At 50.4% G+C, this 14,651-nt stretch overlaps 1 protein-coding gene across 1 annotated transcript in view; it reads left to right on the forward strand.

Annotated features, from left to right (window-relative positions):
* The first annotated feature begins 2,848 nt into the window (after positions 1-2,848).
* Positions 2,849-14,651, forward strand: part of KDM5B (lysine demethylase 5B) — a 55,684-nt gene continuing 43,881 nt past the window's right edge. The window contains exon 1 of the mRNA XM_032710411.1: positions 2,849-3,052. Within this exon, the coding sequence (XP_032566302.1) occupies positions 2,915-3,052 (138 nt within the window). The 5' untranslated portion in view covers positions 2,849-2,914. The remainder of the gene's footprint in view (positions 3,053-14,651) is intronic.

Genomic DNA, 14,651 nt, shown 5'->3' on the forward strand with positions numbered 1-14,651 from the left:
TAAAAAGTGTTAATTAATGACAGTCAACTGAACCATGAAGAAGGAATGCCTGCGTTCTCATTCCAACAGAGGGAAATCTGCTTTCCTTCCTGCAGTTTGTGCCTCTGACACTTGGGGAATTGGGTTTCTAAGCCAGACAGTGCTGTGCCACACTAATCCCCTGAGCAGAGCAAACACTGCAGATGTCACAGCAGAGGGAAGACAGACAGAAGGCAGCATGCAAAAGTACGCATTGGTGGGGATGAAGTGTTTATGTTTGCAGATAGCAAGGTGGAAAGACAAGTAAGATGCCTCGTGGAATACACAGACCCTCCAGGGCTTCCTGCTTACCTTGAATCTCCATCTTATCCAGCCCTGAGCCACCTTGCCCTCCCTTCAAGGCAACTGCTTTTTATCCTTGGGTCATCCCTTGATCTCCCTGCTCTGCTCACCTTCAGATCTTTGTACCCAGCGCTTTTTCTCCTCCATCACAACTTCCCAGGAACAGCACTTGTGTTTGAGTGGTTTTTCATCACAGTCCCATGGGAGGCCTTTGGATGTGACAGGATTGGCAGAAACAATCCCACTGCACGTGGTCCTTCCAGCTCTGGCAAAAGGGGTCCTCAGGGAGTCATTGCAAAAAGGATTTACTTGCCAAACACCAGAACCCAATGGTGTTCAAGCATCCCTGATGCTCTTGGGGACCCTCAGACCTAAAGGCACAAAAGTAGTGTTCTCCTTCCTGCCAGAGCCCCTCGAGTTTGGGATGTGCTGTAGAGCAGCTGTTGGAAGGTGATGAACCAGCTAAGTTTTCTCTCCACATTGTGATATTTGGTGATTTATACTGGAGGATCCCTTGGTGTAAACTGAAGTACAAACAGATTATGGTGTGTTTTACATCTGGGGTCGAAACTTCCTGTGTTGTAAACCTGATACTCTTCTGTACAAGGAATGGGGTACAGAAACTTCAGTCAGATGTAGGTAAAATTCAGGGAAGAAAATGGCAGGAGCCCCCTGGAAAATGGACATGTTCCTGAGGGCTGAGGACCCTCCAGGGCTCCCAGAAGCTGAGCCTGCCTGGCACCATGAAGCCATGTCAGAGTGTGACTCTGGGCCCAACATGTCCCTGCAAGGGTGAGACTGTGAGAGCTCAGCTCCTACTGCTGGTGCTGCCCAGCTTGGGCAATGAGCTGTGGTGCACAGGGACCTGTGCTGCCAGGCTGGGAGCTGGTGCCTCGTCCCCTGTGCCCTTGGCAGCTTCTCTGAGCCCTGGCTGTGCAGGGAGGTGTCCGACTCCTCCCTATCCCGCGGGTGTGCAGCCAGGGAGGGACAGCTCCGAGTGGAGGATCCCTCCCTTTGCCATCGCCTCCACGAACGCTTTACAAAAGCTGTGTCCGTTTTCCTTCCTTCGTTTTTAAGCGAGGACAAGAATTAGGTTTGTCTTTAAAGTGGCCGTGAGTGCTCCGTGCAAATTTTTGTCCTCCTGCTCCCCTCTCCTGGGGATGTTCCTCTGCTGGGAAGGGCTGTGTGACACGGAGCTGATGGGCTGTGGGGAAACCGGACCCCGAATCCTGTGGCTGCCGCTGAGCCTGGAACTCACTGCGTGTTTGATTTTTTCCAGCCGCTGCACTAACAGTGAACGCTTTCTCCGAGTTTTAGCCGAAATTTGAAGCCAGCGAGCGAAGTCTCATTAAAAAACGACGCCCGGGAGCACCGTGCGCTCGCCTCAAAAAGTTGCCGTTTACTATTTGTTTAACCGCCGGTTGTTACAGCGGTGACCGTACAACCAGCGAGGCCGGGGCTTTGTTGCCCCGAGGGGCCGCGGGGGTCGCGGCCGGGGGTCCGGGCGGGGGTCGGGGGGGCGGTGCCGGGGGAGGGGCGGGATCGGGGCCCCCCAGCCCCCCCTCCCTCCGCACACGTGCGGTACGTGCGGCGCCTGCTGCGGCGGGGCCGCCCCTCCCCCGCCCGGCGCCGCCCCCTCCCATCCCCGGTACCGGGGTCGGGACCGCTCCGGGGGGGAGGGTGGGGAGGGGAGCCCCGGTAACCAGCGGTGCGGGGGGGGGAGGTCACCTCGGGAGCGGGGCAGCCCCTTATCCCCGCGCTCCCGCCGCCCGCGGGCAGGACAATGGCCCCGTTCTGGCCAAACCCCCCCCTACACACCCCCCCTCCCCCTAACAAAGGGGCCGGGCCGGGGCCGCGGGGGCTCCACGGCCGGGGCAGACAATGCGGCCGCGCGGACGCGCACAGCCCCGCCCCGCGCGGGTGACGCGGCCTCGGCGCGGCCAATGGCGGCGCGCGGAGAGGCTCTTTAAAAAAAGAAGCGCCGGCCGGGGCCCGCTGTCAGCTGTGCGGATCCCTCCGCGCATGTAAACACAGCGCCGGCGGCGCGGGGGGGGCGGCGCGGGACTCGCACCGGCCGCGGGGCTGCGGGAGCGCGGCCGAGGGGCCTCCCCGAACCAGCGGTGCTGGGGGGAGCGGCCACAGCGCGGCCGCAGCGCGGGGGCCACGCACAAAGGCGGCGGGAGGGGAAAGGGAAGGGAGCCGGGAGGGGGGGAGACGCGGATCTGCGGCCCGGCGGGGTGGGGGGCACCGGGCAGGATCCGCAGTGAGCGGCGCTCGGGGGGCCTCGCTGTCCGCCGGGCCCGGGTAGCGCGGGGGGTGAGATCGGCGGCGTGCGGGCCGCTCTGAGTTCCGCAGGATCCGCCGCCGGCTCTTCTCCCCCAACTCACCCCCCGCCACCTCCCCGGGGCCCTCCCCGGTCCGGCCCCGGCGCCCCCGCACAAAGGCGCGGGCGGGGCGGGGCGGCCGCGCCCCCTCCCCTGCCCGGGCCGGCGGACTTTTTTCCCAGCCCCGGCCCCCCCGCGGACGCGCACGGAGCGCGGCGGCCCCGGAGATTGTTCGGATCGCGGAGCGGAGCGGCCGCCCCGGCCGGGCCATGGCCGAGTTCCTGCCCCCGCCTGAGTGCCCCGTCTTCGAGCCCAGCTGGGAGGAGTTCGCCGACCCCTTCGCCTTCATCCACAAGATCCGGCCCATCGCCGAGCAGACCGGCATCTGCAAGGTGCGGCCGCCGCCGGTGAGTGCCCGCATGGCGCCGCCGGGAGCGGCCTTTGTGTGGGGCCCGGCCCCCCCGGCCCGCGGCCGCGCAGGTGACCCCGGGCAGGCGGGGCCGCCCCCGCCGCCGCCGCTCCGAAGTTTCACCGGGGCTGAGGGGACCGACGGGACCGACCGCTCCCCCCCCACCGCGAAGTGGCTCCCAAGTGCCGGGGGAGTCGGCGGAGCGGCCGCGGGGGGAGCGGGGAGCGGGGGGGCGGCTGCCCCGACCGGCCCGGCCTCCCTCCGGGCCTGCGGGGTTGTCGCCCGGAGCGGCCCCGCCGAGCCTCCGAGGAGGTGCCGGGGTGCTGCCCTCCATGTTGGCATTGTGGCCGTGAGGGGCCGGGGGGACCCGCTCCCCTTCGCCCCCGGCCCCGCCGCCGCCTCCCCCGGCCCCGCCGCGGCCACGGCTCAGTTTTAGCACGGGGAACTGTTCCTCAAGTTGGACAAGACCAAACTCCGCGGCCGTGAGTTTGGCTGGTGGCTCTGCGAGCTGAAGCCTAGACAGACATGGCCACCATTTTAGAATGCAATACACAGTGGGAAGAGTAATAAGCCTTCATCTTCATCATCATCATCTCGGCCGATGGTGTAGTGAGCTCAAAATTGGAGCGTGAATTCTGGTTTCCTTTTGTTGGTCGGCTCAATTTATTGAGAAGTACTGTGGCGATCCTAGAATCATAGTTCGTGTGGTCACAATTGTTAGTTTGTTTAAAGGGATGAACACTTGCGCTGGTGAGGAGAGGAGCTTCTCGGGGTAAAAATATAATTAAACGATGCGTGAATCATCCTTATTTTGAGTGAATTGCTCTTTCCCTAAGCTGAAAGGAGTGCGAGTCAGGGGTGGTGCAGCCGGTTTGAGACAGTTAACATGACGGCAAGAACTAGAATGTTGAACAGGCACTGAGTTCAAACCTCCTCCAGCAAGGGGGCAAACTGACAGAGAACAGTTCTGCAGAGTGAAGTTTTGCGAGGGAGACTTTGAGTTCAAAGAAATAATTTTCAGAAACACACACTCCTCACTTTGGTGTGTTAGTTGTTGCTGAGACTCCTGTTGGTGTCCATCCTTTTTCTTACGAATTAAAATAGTCGTAACTTGCTGAATTAGTGTCTGAGGTGGCAGAAATGTTTGTAGTGAATAATGTGATTCTCGCTGGAGAGAAAGGTGTTTCAGCCCTCTGGAGGAAGAGTCCTGGTTTGCAGTGTTAAGAGCACTCTTGAATTTGTGCCCCGGTAGAATGTGCCAGTGCCCCTTTTCATGCAGGCAGCCAGATGCTGACAGAATTAAGGGGAGAAGATGGTTTTTGTTACAGTCACCATTGAACTTCTGTAATATTTTTGAGTAGAATGATCTTTCTGGGTTGTACATTGTCAACAGCGTTTTAGCAACTGTGAGCAGAACAGAATTTTCTTTTGCTTTTTGGATATTTTTCTTTTTTATTGTTGGTTTTTTTCCCCTTTGTGATTGTTTAAAAAAAAAAAAAAAGACTTATCTAAAAAAATCTCATCTGTTTCTTGGCTGCTTGTGTAAAAAGCCAAAAGCTTATAAGAAAGCTTCTTGTAGGCTCTGTTATCTGTTGGAGATCATAAATCAACAGTCCTCCGAAGGACTAAATTACTTATTGCAGCTGCGTGTTCAGCCACTCTCCTCTTCTCTTCTTGAAGAGGCAGGTATTGCACCAGGTGTTGGACCTGCCTGGCTGCGTGATCAGCTCTTTCTCTGAGCCTATTTAGAAGCAGGATGAAAATAGTTGGAGCTGCTGAGGGCTGAGCACCCGGTAGTTGCGTGGAGTCTGGCGTTGGGAGAGCTGAGCTCCCATGGCTTTATCTCTACCCTGGATAATGCCTGGGATGACTGGTGAAGTGCGTGGTTGGTTCAGCGGCCTGGAGCATAGAGGGAGCTCTTCCAGAGCAACCAGAAAAGCCTTTAAGTTGACGTAGTTCCTGGCCTTCCTCCTGCAATCAGGAGCCGCAGTGAATATTCAGTTATTGTTCTTTTCAGTGCAGTCGAGGGGTCTGTAACCCCGTGAGCCCCAGACTGTACTGCACTTAGCACAACAGTACCTGTGTTCCCACCGGATGCCTTGTTTGGTGATGGCTGAGGTTTGGAATCTTCCTGCATCCGAGGGAATCTCTTGCCGGCGTGCTCAGTCCGGTTACGTGCCGGGGAGCAGGTAGGCAGCACCATGAGCTGTCAGGACCTGTGCTGAGAAAGGAACTGAAAATTTAAAGGCTGGGTTGGCATTATTTTAGTTTAAACTCTGCTGGGCCATTATCAGCAGATGAATTTGTGTTTCTCTGTCTGAGCTGCAATATGGAACAACGTTGTGTGAGACTGGTGGTGCCCAGCTGTAGCTTCCCCGTTTGCTCGTGGCCAAGTCCTTCCTCTGAGGCTGGCTTTGATGCTCCAGCACTGGAGCACACAGAGGAGAGTTCCCTGGGCTCCCAAGGACCGGGGGCAGTGCTTTCTCTGGTCCCTTTCTGCTGACATTACCTGGGCACCAGGTGAGCCTGGAGAAAGCCACAGCTGTGGTGGCTTGTCTTGTGTGGCAGTTTTCAAGGACAGTGAACTGTTTCATGAGGGGAGTATCGAGGCAGCTGATGTCCAGAAGATATCTGGGTGGAAGACAGAGGATTCTGGGTGTTCGTGAGATGAAAGAATATCCAGAAATATAACAGAATATAACAGAGGTGTAATTCCTCCATGGCAGTTTCCAGTTGAGAACTCAAGGAGGCTTTCTTCCTCTTCATTCCTGTTCAGTTTGTTTCAGTCATCACCAATGACTGGGTTTTGCTCTTATTTGGGGATGCTGAGATGCTGCAGTGGCTGTCTGGTGGAGGGTGCAGCAGTGACTGGATCCCTGGCACTGTTCTCCATGGGTTTTTGTCAGCGGTGTGGAGCACGAGAAGGCTCTGGCAGCAAAGTGCTGGGCTGAGATCTGGGGTTCTCCCAGCCGTGGTCACTCCTGGAAGTTAACGAGTAGAGATTTAAATTTGGATGGACCAGAGAGGGGAGCTGGATGCAGGAGGGTGGATGGGGTAAAACTTGCTTGCAGTCCATGACATGCTGTCCTGTAGTTAGAATTTTATTCTGTGAACTGAAAATCTCATTTATTAGGACTTCTTCCCTTAAACCCAGCAGAGTTTAAGCTAAAATAATGCCAACCCAGCCATCAAATTTCCAATTCCTTTCTTGGCACAGATCCTGACAGCTCGTGGTATTCTGGTAATTTGGAATAAACTCAAGTATATTCCAAAAACTTGTCATGTGATGGGGTGGCCTTTCCTTCTGGAAGCTTTTGATAGCTCTGCAAATCAGTGGGGGCATTTAGGGGAGGCAAATGAAGAATTGCTTCATTTCTTGACAATGGAGTACTTGTTTCAAGTAGGTAGTTAAGAGTAATTAATGGAAGCAAAGACTCTAACAAATGTGAAATTTAACTTCAAGAATAAAAGGTAAAATGTGGAGCAGGAATAGTATCAACTGCTCCAAGTCTTTCTTGAGGATGGGCTCTGCCTTCACTCCATTGTGTCATTGCTTTGCTACTTTGAAGAAATAACAAATAACAATTACTTAAGCCTTACTTACCATATTAATTCATTTCAGAATACACAATATTGTACAATATACTAGAAACATCTTAACTTTCCCAGGGCCAGGCATGAAAATTGAGAAAATTCAAGCTGAATTTCATTACTCTAAGTAATGTGAATATGAAGCAGTACTGTTAAGGCTTCCAAGTATCCCAAACCAGCTGGAATCTGGAAGGAATTGACACTGGAGTTATTGAAATTATTCACTGTCAGTTTTCAGTAAATCCTGGAATGCTGGGGTACTTTCAAGAGGACAGGGAGAATTAACTTCCTTAATGGTTTAAGTTCTTTATGGAGGCACAAGTTCACCCTATCTCACTCCAGGGTGGAAGAATGGCTGGAACAGTCCTGTATAATCCTGGAATTTGGAAGGTAATAGTATGGAATACAACTGTAGGAGCACTGGTGTGGTTGAATTACTTTCTTTGTTTTCCACGAGACCACGTATTTGGTTAATTCAGTTGTGTTGTCATGGTCTAGAAATTAATAGTGTTCAATATTTTAATTATAGAAATTGTTATTGTGCAAAATTAATATACTGGATCACAAATTATTTCAACTATTAATGAGTGTTTTTAATGAAGGATCCTTTTCTAATGGTCTCAGAACCCCAAGATAAGGGTATGTAATTTTCACTACCAGTCTAGAAGAAAAAAATACCTGATTCTGAATGGAGTGAGGAGTTGCTTTAGAGGGATCCCAAATGCCCAATAAACAATGGATAATATGAAACAGTAATCACTTAAGTAGGACTCAATGAAAGGGTTTACCTTTGGAACAAAGGAGCATAGAGCATCTTAGAGGAGGGAGGAGTGTAGAAAAACAACTGTGGATCCCTGTGGAAAGCAGTGCAAGGGTGGAATGGGAGCTCTGGATGAAGCAGTAAGTGCAGCTCTGGAGTGTCTTGGTGACAAATAAGGAGATTTTGCCTCTGTGGTAGCACGAGAGAAGAAAATTTTGCATTCAGGGTCCTGCACTTGTTGGGGGACTTCAAAAAGGTTTGTGACTGGAGAGGGTGCAGAAAAGTGTCAAGAAAGTTCTGCACATGAAATAATGAATTTTGAGAAATTTAACCTTAGCAAAGCCTAAATGGTGAAACTTCAAAGCCCAGGGCTTGAAAGAACTGGAGCTGCTGCTCCAGGGACGTGTTTTGAGGAGCAACATTGATTTAAATGTTGTTTAAACCTCTTTAAGTCTGTTCAAGCTGCTCATTCAGCTGCTTGCTTGATTTATTTTTATGAAGAAAAAGAAAACACAAAACAAAAAACCAATTCACTTTTGGAGCAGCTTGATTGAGAGTTCTGGCAATCTCCTGGTCTTGGAGCTGTGAAACAAACCACTGCTAAAACAGGAATTAATGCAGAGGATTGAGATACTTTTTGTCTGAAACAGGAAGCTGATGGTGATGATCCCTCAGATTTGATAATACACAGAGGCTCATCCAGTTGATTTTATCAAAAAGAAAACAGAAAGGTAACTCAGTTACAACACGTAAGTGAGCTCCTGGGGAGAAACCAGAGGTGCTGCCGTGTCTGCCAGTCCTGGTGAGCTGTGACTGAGCTGCAGGTCCTGCTCAGAGTGGGCCAGGCTCAGGTGAGTCAGGTCACAGGGCCTTTCTGACTGTGACAGAACCTGCTCTCAGGGGAAAATGAAGGATGGTGGTGGATTTGCCACTTCTGGCACTTTGGGATCAAGAATGGATGGGGTTCAGGGAGGAAGAGATGATTTGGTGCTGAGGTTCCTGTTCTAGTGCTGTCAAACTTGTGAAGAAAAACAGATTGGTCACTGGGAATTAGGAAATGTTGGCTTTAAATGAAGAACTTGTTACGTTCATCACAGGGGTCATACTGTGGAATTAGGTGAATTCAGAGTAGGTGATTTACTGATCTCTATATTTAGCAAGAAAACATGCAAAAGGAGTACTATTTTAATTTATTTTACTAATGGCAGGGGCTGTGTGCAGTGTTGCTGTGGTCACCATGGTGTGGTTTCTGCTCTTCAGAAACACTGAAACATTGGGGTGTGCTTAAAGGATGATGAGTTTCCCATCCTTGCCTCAGTCTCATTGAGGGATTCTCAACACTCACTCTGTTCAGCTCATTGAAAATTTTAAGATGAAACAATTTAGTCTGGAACTTTCCATATAGGGCAAGAATAACATAGATAGAATTTCTATAGGTTTTTGTTTAACTTGAGATAGTCAGCAAGCTAAAAGCTGGAATTGAAGTCTAAAACCAAGCACAGCTCCCCTCCCCAGCGTTGAAACCAAAGCTGCCAGTGGATGGAACCAACCCATGCCCATGTATCCTTTAGAATGTGCCTCCTCTCAAGCCCAAATGACTGAGTTATATCTGGGGTGTGCTGGGGGGGAATGCTACATTCGTGTCCAGGAGACCAGGTTGAGCATTTTCAAAAGTCAGGGAGAACTTGTGGGGTCTTACAGCCTGCTGCCCTCAGGAATGTCTGAGTGAATGGTCTTCACTGGGAGCAGGTGCTTTAGCAGGGACAATGGATCTGAGCAGCTGAAAGGGAGGGTGTTGTGGAGAGCCAGGGCAGTGGGTGGTGGGAATCCCTGGGCAGCCAAGGAGGCTCCACGGGTGAAGCTGGCAGAGTTGTCCGTAGCTGTTCTGCTTCTATTCCGGTGGCTGGGAAATTCAGGTCTCTCCTTAATCCAAGTTACGCTGGGAATAAAATCTAGGTTTGGAAGCTGCCAGTTACAGCTCTGGAGAGGGCACAGACCTTCTCCAAGGGCTGGGATGGGACAGCCCCAGGAACAGTCTGTGCTGTCCGTGCCGCTCACTCGTGCTCTAGGAGGGTACTGGGAGATCAGAACAAAGGTCTGTCCTTGGCAGACCTGTGCCTTGAGGGGAGGTGGCAGCAGCTCTTGGGGCCCGGTGTCCTTGGACACCCATGGCTGGGTCTGGCCCCAGTCCTGATGGATGCTCTGCTTCAAGGTCTGGGTCAGTGCTCTGAAGTCAGTCAGGGATGTGGGACCCCATCCATCCCCAGCTGTTCCTGCAGGGCTGCTCGTACATTACTTGGTGCTGCCGGAGCCTCTGTATCCGTTCCTTGTGTGCAGGTGCCTCCATGGAGCAGAGCCTGGCACCTCCTGTGTGTGAGCCTGGCCACCTGTTGTGTTTTGAGGTTCAAACCCTGTGTGTAGTTCCCGTCTCTCTCTGCCTTTAGGTCCCCGATGTTTGAGAATCCTCTCCAGCTCACCTGAGCCTTAATTTCTCTCCAAGGGTGGAGGTGGCACCAAAACACGGGGATCTGGAGAGGTGATTCCCACTGCACACTCGTCCTTGGCTGTGGTTCTTGGATGGGAAGGATTTGTGGCTATGGCTGTTCTCCCTTGCTAATCTGCAATATGTAACAGAGCCCAGTTTTGTCTCAAACAAGAAATACTCCACCAGGCTTGTTATTGGGGAGTTCTGTGTGTAGGTTGTGTTACTGCACCCACTGTCCCTCCTTGGCAAAGAGGAATTCAGGGATTTTGTTGGAAAGATCACCTCCACTCAGAATGGCCAATGGACTGCTCACCAAGGACTGTTCACCACAAACTGGGTTAGCTGATGATTGGAGTTCCCAACTAATGTTAGCCTTTAACAGGGTCAGAGAGGGATTAGTTCCCGTTAGATGGGAGCTTTATGGCTGACCCACTGCCAGGCAGTTAATGGGTTTGTGTGGATTCTGCCATCTGAGCTCCCAGTGTGTTTTTAATACAGTCATAAAACCAGGGGACTGAAAGGGACCTCCTGAGTCACCAAGCGTGCTCCCTCCCTCTTGGAGGCAGCAATCATGGGACACCTTTGCCAAGGCAAGATCATAGATGTGGGAACAAAGAATGTAGGTCAGGCTCTCAGGGTGGGCATCCCAGGAAGGGGGGAATCGCTGCAGTTTGCTGAATGAATGTGTTTCTGTGGCAAGAATTGCTAAGATATTCCTTTGGATCTTACTATGAGCTGCTGTCTGGCAAAATAATAAAAGGGATGTCTTTTTCTGTGTCTGACACGGGAGAGATTGCAAGTAAAACACTACTTGCAGTTTTCAAAAGATGTTGAAAAAATGTAAGACACTTCAGAAAAAGCCTGAGGAAAAAAAAATCTTTATTTGCAGGACTGGTAAGCTGGTTCTGTAAAGAGAAGCAAAAAGATATTTGTTTATTGAGAAATGTCTTGAAATGTTGCTCCCAGGAAGGGTTCAGGAATAGCTGCTCGGGCAGCCAGCAGACAAGGGATTTGGTTAAAAAGGAGATGAGGATAAGGGAGGAAGAAAAGCTGAAGCCAACTAACTTGTAGAGCAGCTTACCAGGGGCAGTGGTAATTCCTTGTTCCCTTGAATTCGCAGGGGTGGGAGTGGTTAAATTTTAATTAGTAAGTTTGGATGAGGTGCAGGGTTTGCCAGCTGAAATGCTCTGAAGCCTGACATCCCTGGAGCAGCTGAGCTGGGAGCAGGAATATGGAAATATCACAGAAATAGTTGTGTTGACCATTTGTAGTTTGCATTACCACTTGAAATACTAGTAAGATCCCTAAAGCATGCCTTCTGCAAAGCTGGATTTGTCCCTACAGTTTATAGAAAAGTTTGAAATTTTCTCATTTTTGCCCGGATTTGATGCCAGGTTTGTGACAAGTGCAGGCTAAGGTAGCACAGGATCTTGTTTGTCCCTTGGAGGCTTTTAACAGGCAGGGATGGACAGCACAACCCAATGGAGGAATTTCAAATGAAGAGTCTTGGGGAGGAGGTGTAAAAATTCTGACTTTTTAGGAAATCAGTGTTTTCTTGCTTTCTGTGTATACTTAACATTAGCACTCAGCATGGCTGTTGGAAGATACTTAAATTGAACTTTTTAAACATTTTGAAATTATTTTTTTAAAACAGGGAAATCCAGACCAGTTCCTTTGAGGAGCTGGATGAAAAGGGCGAGTCTCAGATTCCCAGGCATGAGGTTAAGGGACGTGGGCCTGGAGAGCTGGGGGGTGTGTGCCCTTCTCTTCCCCAGCAAAGCTCCTCTGCAGCTCAGCAGCTTTGCAAATGAGCCCTGCACCACAAAGCTCCCTCTCGTGGTGCTGCTGCCTTTCCAAGGTGCATAAAGGCATTTCTGTCACACTCAAATGTCCCTTAATGCTCCTTCGAGTGAGCATCACATTTGTCTTGGTAAGTTTTGCTTCAAAATGTGCCCAGGATTTTTGTTGAGTAAATAATACGCTTGTTAAAGAAGGGTTGAAAGCATCTTTGTTTAGGACTTGAGGAACTTGCCATACTGTGGAATAGAAAAAGATAAATGTTATCCTTATTGGTTGTATCAACTTTGAATAGTTTGGATACTCCAAAATAAACTGTTTGTGCCTTTAAAATTACTCTGTGACAGTCAGGATGGACTGTTTGCCACATGCTGTCATTTCTCCAGATGGTGAATGCCTGTGGGTCTGTGACAGTGTCATCTGACACAGTTTGTGTTCAAAGGGATGTGCTGTAGTGTGTTTGTAAAGTCAAAAGTAATAGTAATACTATTAGATTACTATAGTAATCTAATATGATGTTAGGGAATTAATAGCATTAATTTCCCTCAACTCTACCTGCACTGGTGCAGCCTCACCTCGAGCCCTGTGTGCAGTTTTAGGCACCACGATATAGAAAAGACATTAAGCTATTAGAGAGCATCCAAAGAAGGCCACGAGGATGGGGAAGGGTTTGGAGGGGAAACCTTATGAGGAGCAGTGAGGGCACTTGGCTTGTTCAGCCTGGAGGAGACTGAGAGGAGACCTCATTGGTGTCTTCAACACCCTCACAAGGGGCAGGTACCAATATCTTCACTCTCTTGACAGGACTCGAGGAAACAGCATGAAGCTGAGAGGGGAGGCTGAGGTTGGATATTAGGAAAAAGTTTTTCCCCCAGAGGGTGGTCGGGCACTGAACAGGCTCCCCAGGGCGGTGGTCACAGCCCCGAGTCTGCCAGAGCCCAAGGAGCATCTGGACAATCCTGTCAGGCACGTGGTGGGATTGTTGGGCTGTCCTGTGCGGGGCCAGGAGTTTGACTCGATGATCCCTGTGGGTCTCTTCCAGTTCAGCATTTTCTGTGGTTCTGTGATACCTCCTTAAAAACCTCAGAAGCCGGAGTCAATCCAGTGTTCCCTCTCGTTAAGCAAATTTACCATCTCACAGCAGAAGCTCTTGAAATGACTTGCTTCTTGCTACGAGTTAAACACTTTTAAGACTGTTAAATGTCTCTTTCTGGCTGATGAACCCATCTGCTTGATAGGCTGAAAAGTTACCTACTGAAAGTGCTATATTTAATAAAAGGAGTTCCCAAAGCTTATCTCTGGTAAACAGCTGACGAGCCATTGGGGCATCCTGGTGTGTGTGTGTGTGTTGGACATTCAATATCAGTAAACTTAAAAACTGCAGGTGTAGGAAATGCCTGTTGAGGCAGATTGTGTTATCTGGAGTCATGTTACTCTCTCCAGTGCAATAGGTAACTGGTGCTTTGCCAGCACCAGTGTGCTTGGCCAAACAGGAAAAAATGTCCCCAGACGTGCAGCAGTCAGTAATAAATAGGAGATCGTGGAGATAATCAGCTAATTCTGGAGCAGGTTGTTTTGGGTGCCGTGCTGTGAATGAGGTGTTTGTGTAAGATCATGCACATAAACTTCCTCATTTGCTTCCATAAGCAGAGGACCAGCCTGCTCCGTGCTGTCTGCCAGGGGCTGGGGCTGTGTCTGCCCTGGGCACCCTTGGAGCTGGATTTCTTCAGTCTTGAGCAGGAGCTGGAACCTGTAGGAACAGGTCGGGATCCTGTTCCTCCTGTTGTGCCCAGTGCCATGCAGACTTTCCTCTGGGCTCTGCCCAGAGCAGCAGCCTGTGCCAAGAGACATGTGGCCTGACCAGAAGAGTCGCCTGAGCTCTCCCCTCCCTTCCTGGGTTTTCCTGGTGTGCTGCCAGTGCAGTGACTGCAGGCGATGGCCCTGAAGCACAGCATGGGTCGGTGACGGTGTCATTGCCTACGTGAGCTCAGTTCTTGCTCCTGTTCACTTTATTCCTGTTTCTTGACCTCTGCAGAGCCTTTCTGGAGGACCTGGTTTAGAGTGATGGGTGGCCCACTGGGGACAGCCTTGGCTCATTGCTTAGCCAAGCAGTGAGGCAGCACAGCCCCCTTGGTTTCGTTTACTCTCAGCCTAAGCAAAGCTCTCAGGACCCCACAGTTCTCCTTTGGGCAATTTAATTTGATCCCCAGCATGTCTCCTACGTGTCATCACCACTGTGTCCCGTCCTGGGCTGGGTGCCTGTCTCCTGTCTCCCTCTTTTTGGTACAGAGCAAACTCCAGAGTTGTGACTAATGATATAACCAGTTGGTTCAGCTTGAGAGTCAGATTTGTCCTGTTGAAGTACAACACTTCAAATCCTGCCCAACTGTTCCCAGTTGTGCTTCTCATCTTACAGCTTGAGGGCCACGAATGATTCATCAAATAGCAGGATGTTAGAAAAGAATATCCAACATTCTCTTTGTCAGACTTGCCAGTTTCATTCCATTTGGTGTTCTGGCAAAGAAAATGGGCAGTAAAAGAAGAGTTAATGCCACTGGGTTGTTTAAGAACATTTTGTTGTTGGGCACCAGACTTAGTCTTAAGGTTAAAAGCAGGAAAATAATTGAGAAACATGTCCACTGGTCGAGGGTTGAGTGTCCTTTTGGTAATTTGCCATCCTGACCCCCTACCATTGTCGAAATTTCCGATTCAAATTTTAATTGCAACTGGCCTTGTCAAGTCTTGATGTGCTGCAAGTGCCTTGTAGGATCAGAAAGCTTTTATTACCAATTTTGAGATATGGATTAGTCAACTCAAGCTTGATAAAGCCTGTGGATTGGTGTCCATCTGCTCTTCAGGTTCTCCACACTCTTGGTGACTCTTGTGTCTTGTTTACTCTGTAAGATAATTGCTTTGCAAACTATTTATGGTTGGTTTTAATGCTGGTTTTCATATCCTCTGTGT

The sequence above is a fragment of the Chiroxiphia lanceolata genome, chromosome 25, assembly GCF_009829145.1.
Source record: "Chiroxiphia lanceolata isolate bChiLan1 chromosome 25, bChiLan1.pri, whole genome shotgun sequence".
Classification (NCBI taxonomy): domain Eukaryota; kingdom Metazoa; phylum Chordata; class Aves; order Passeriformes; family Pipridae; genus Chiroxiphia; species Chiroxiphia lanceolata.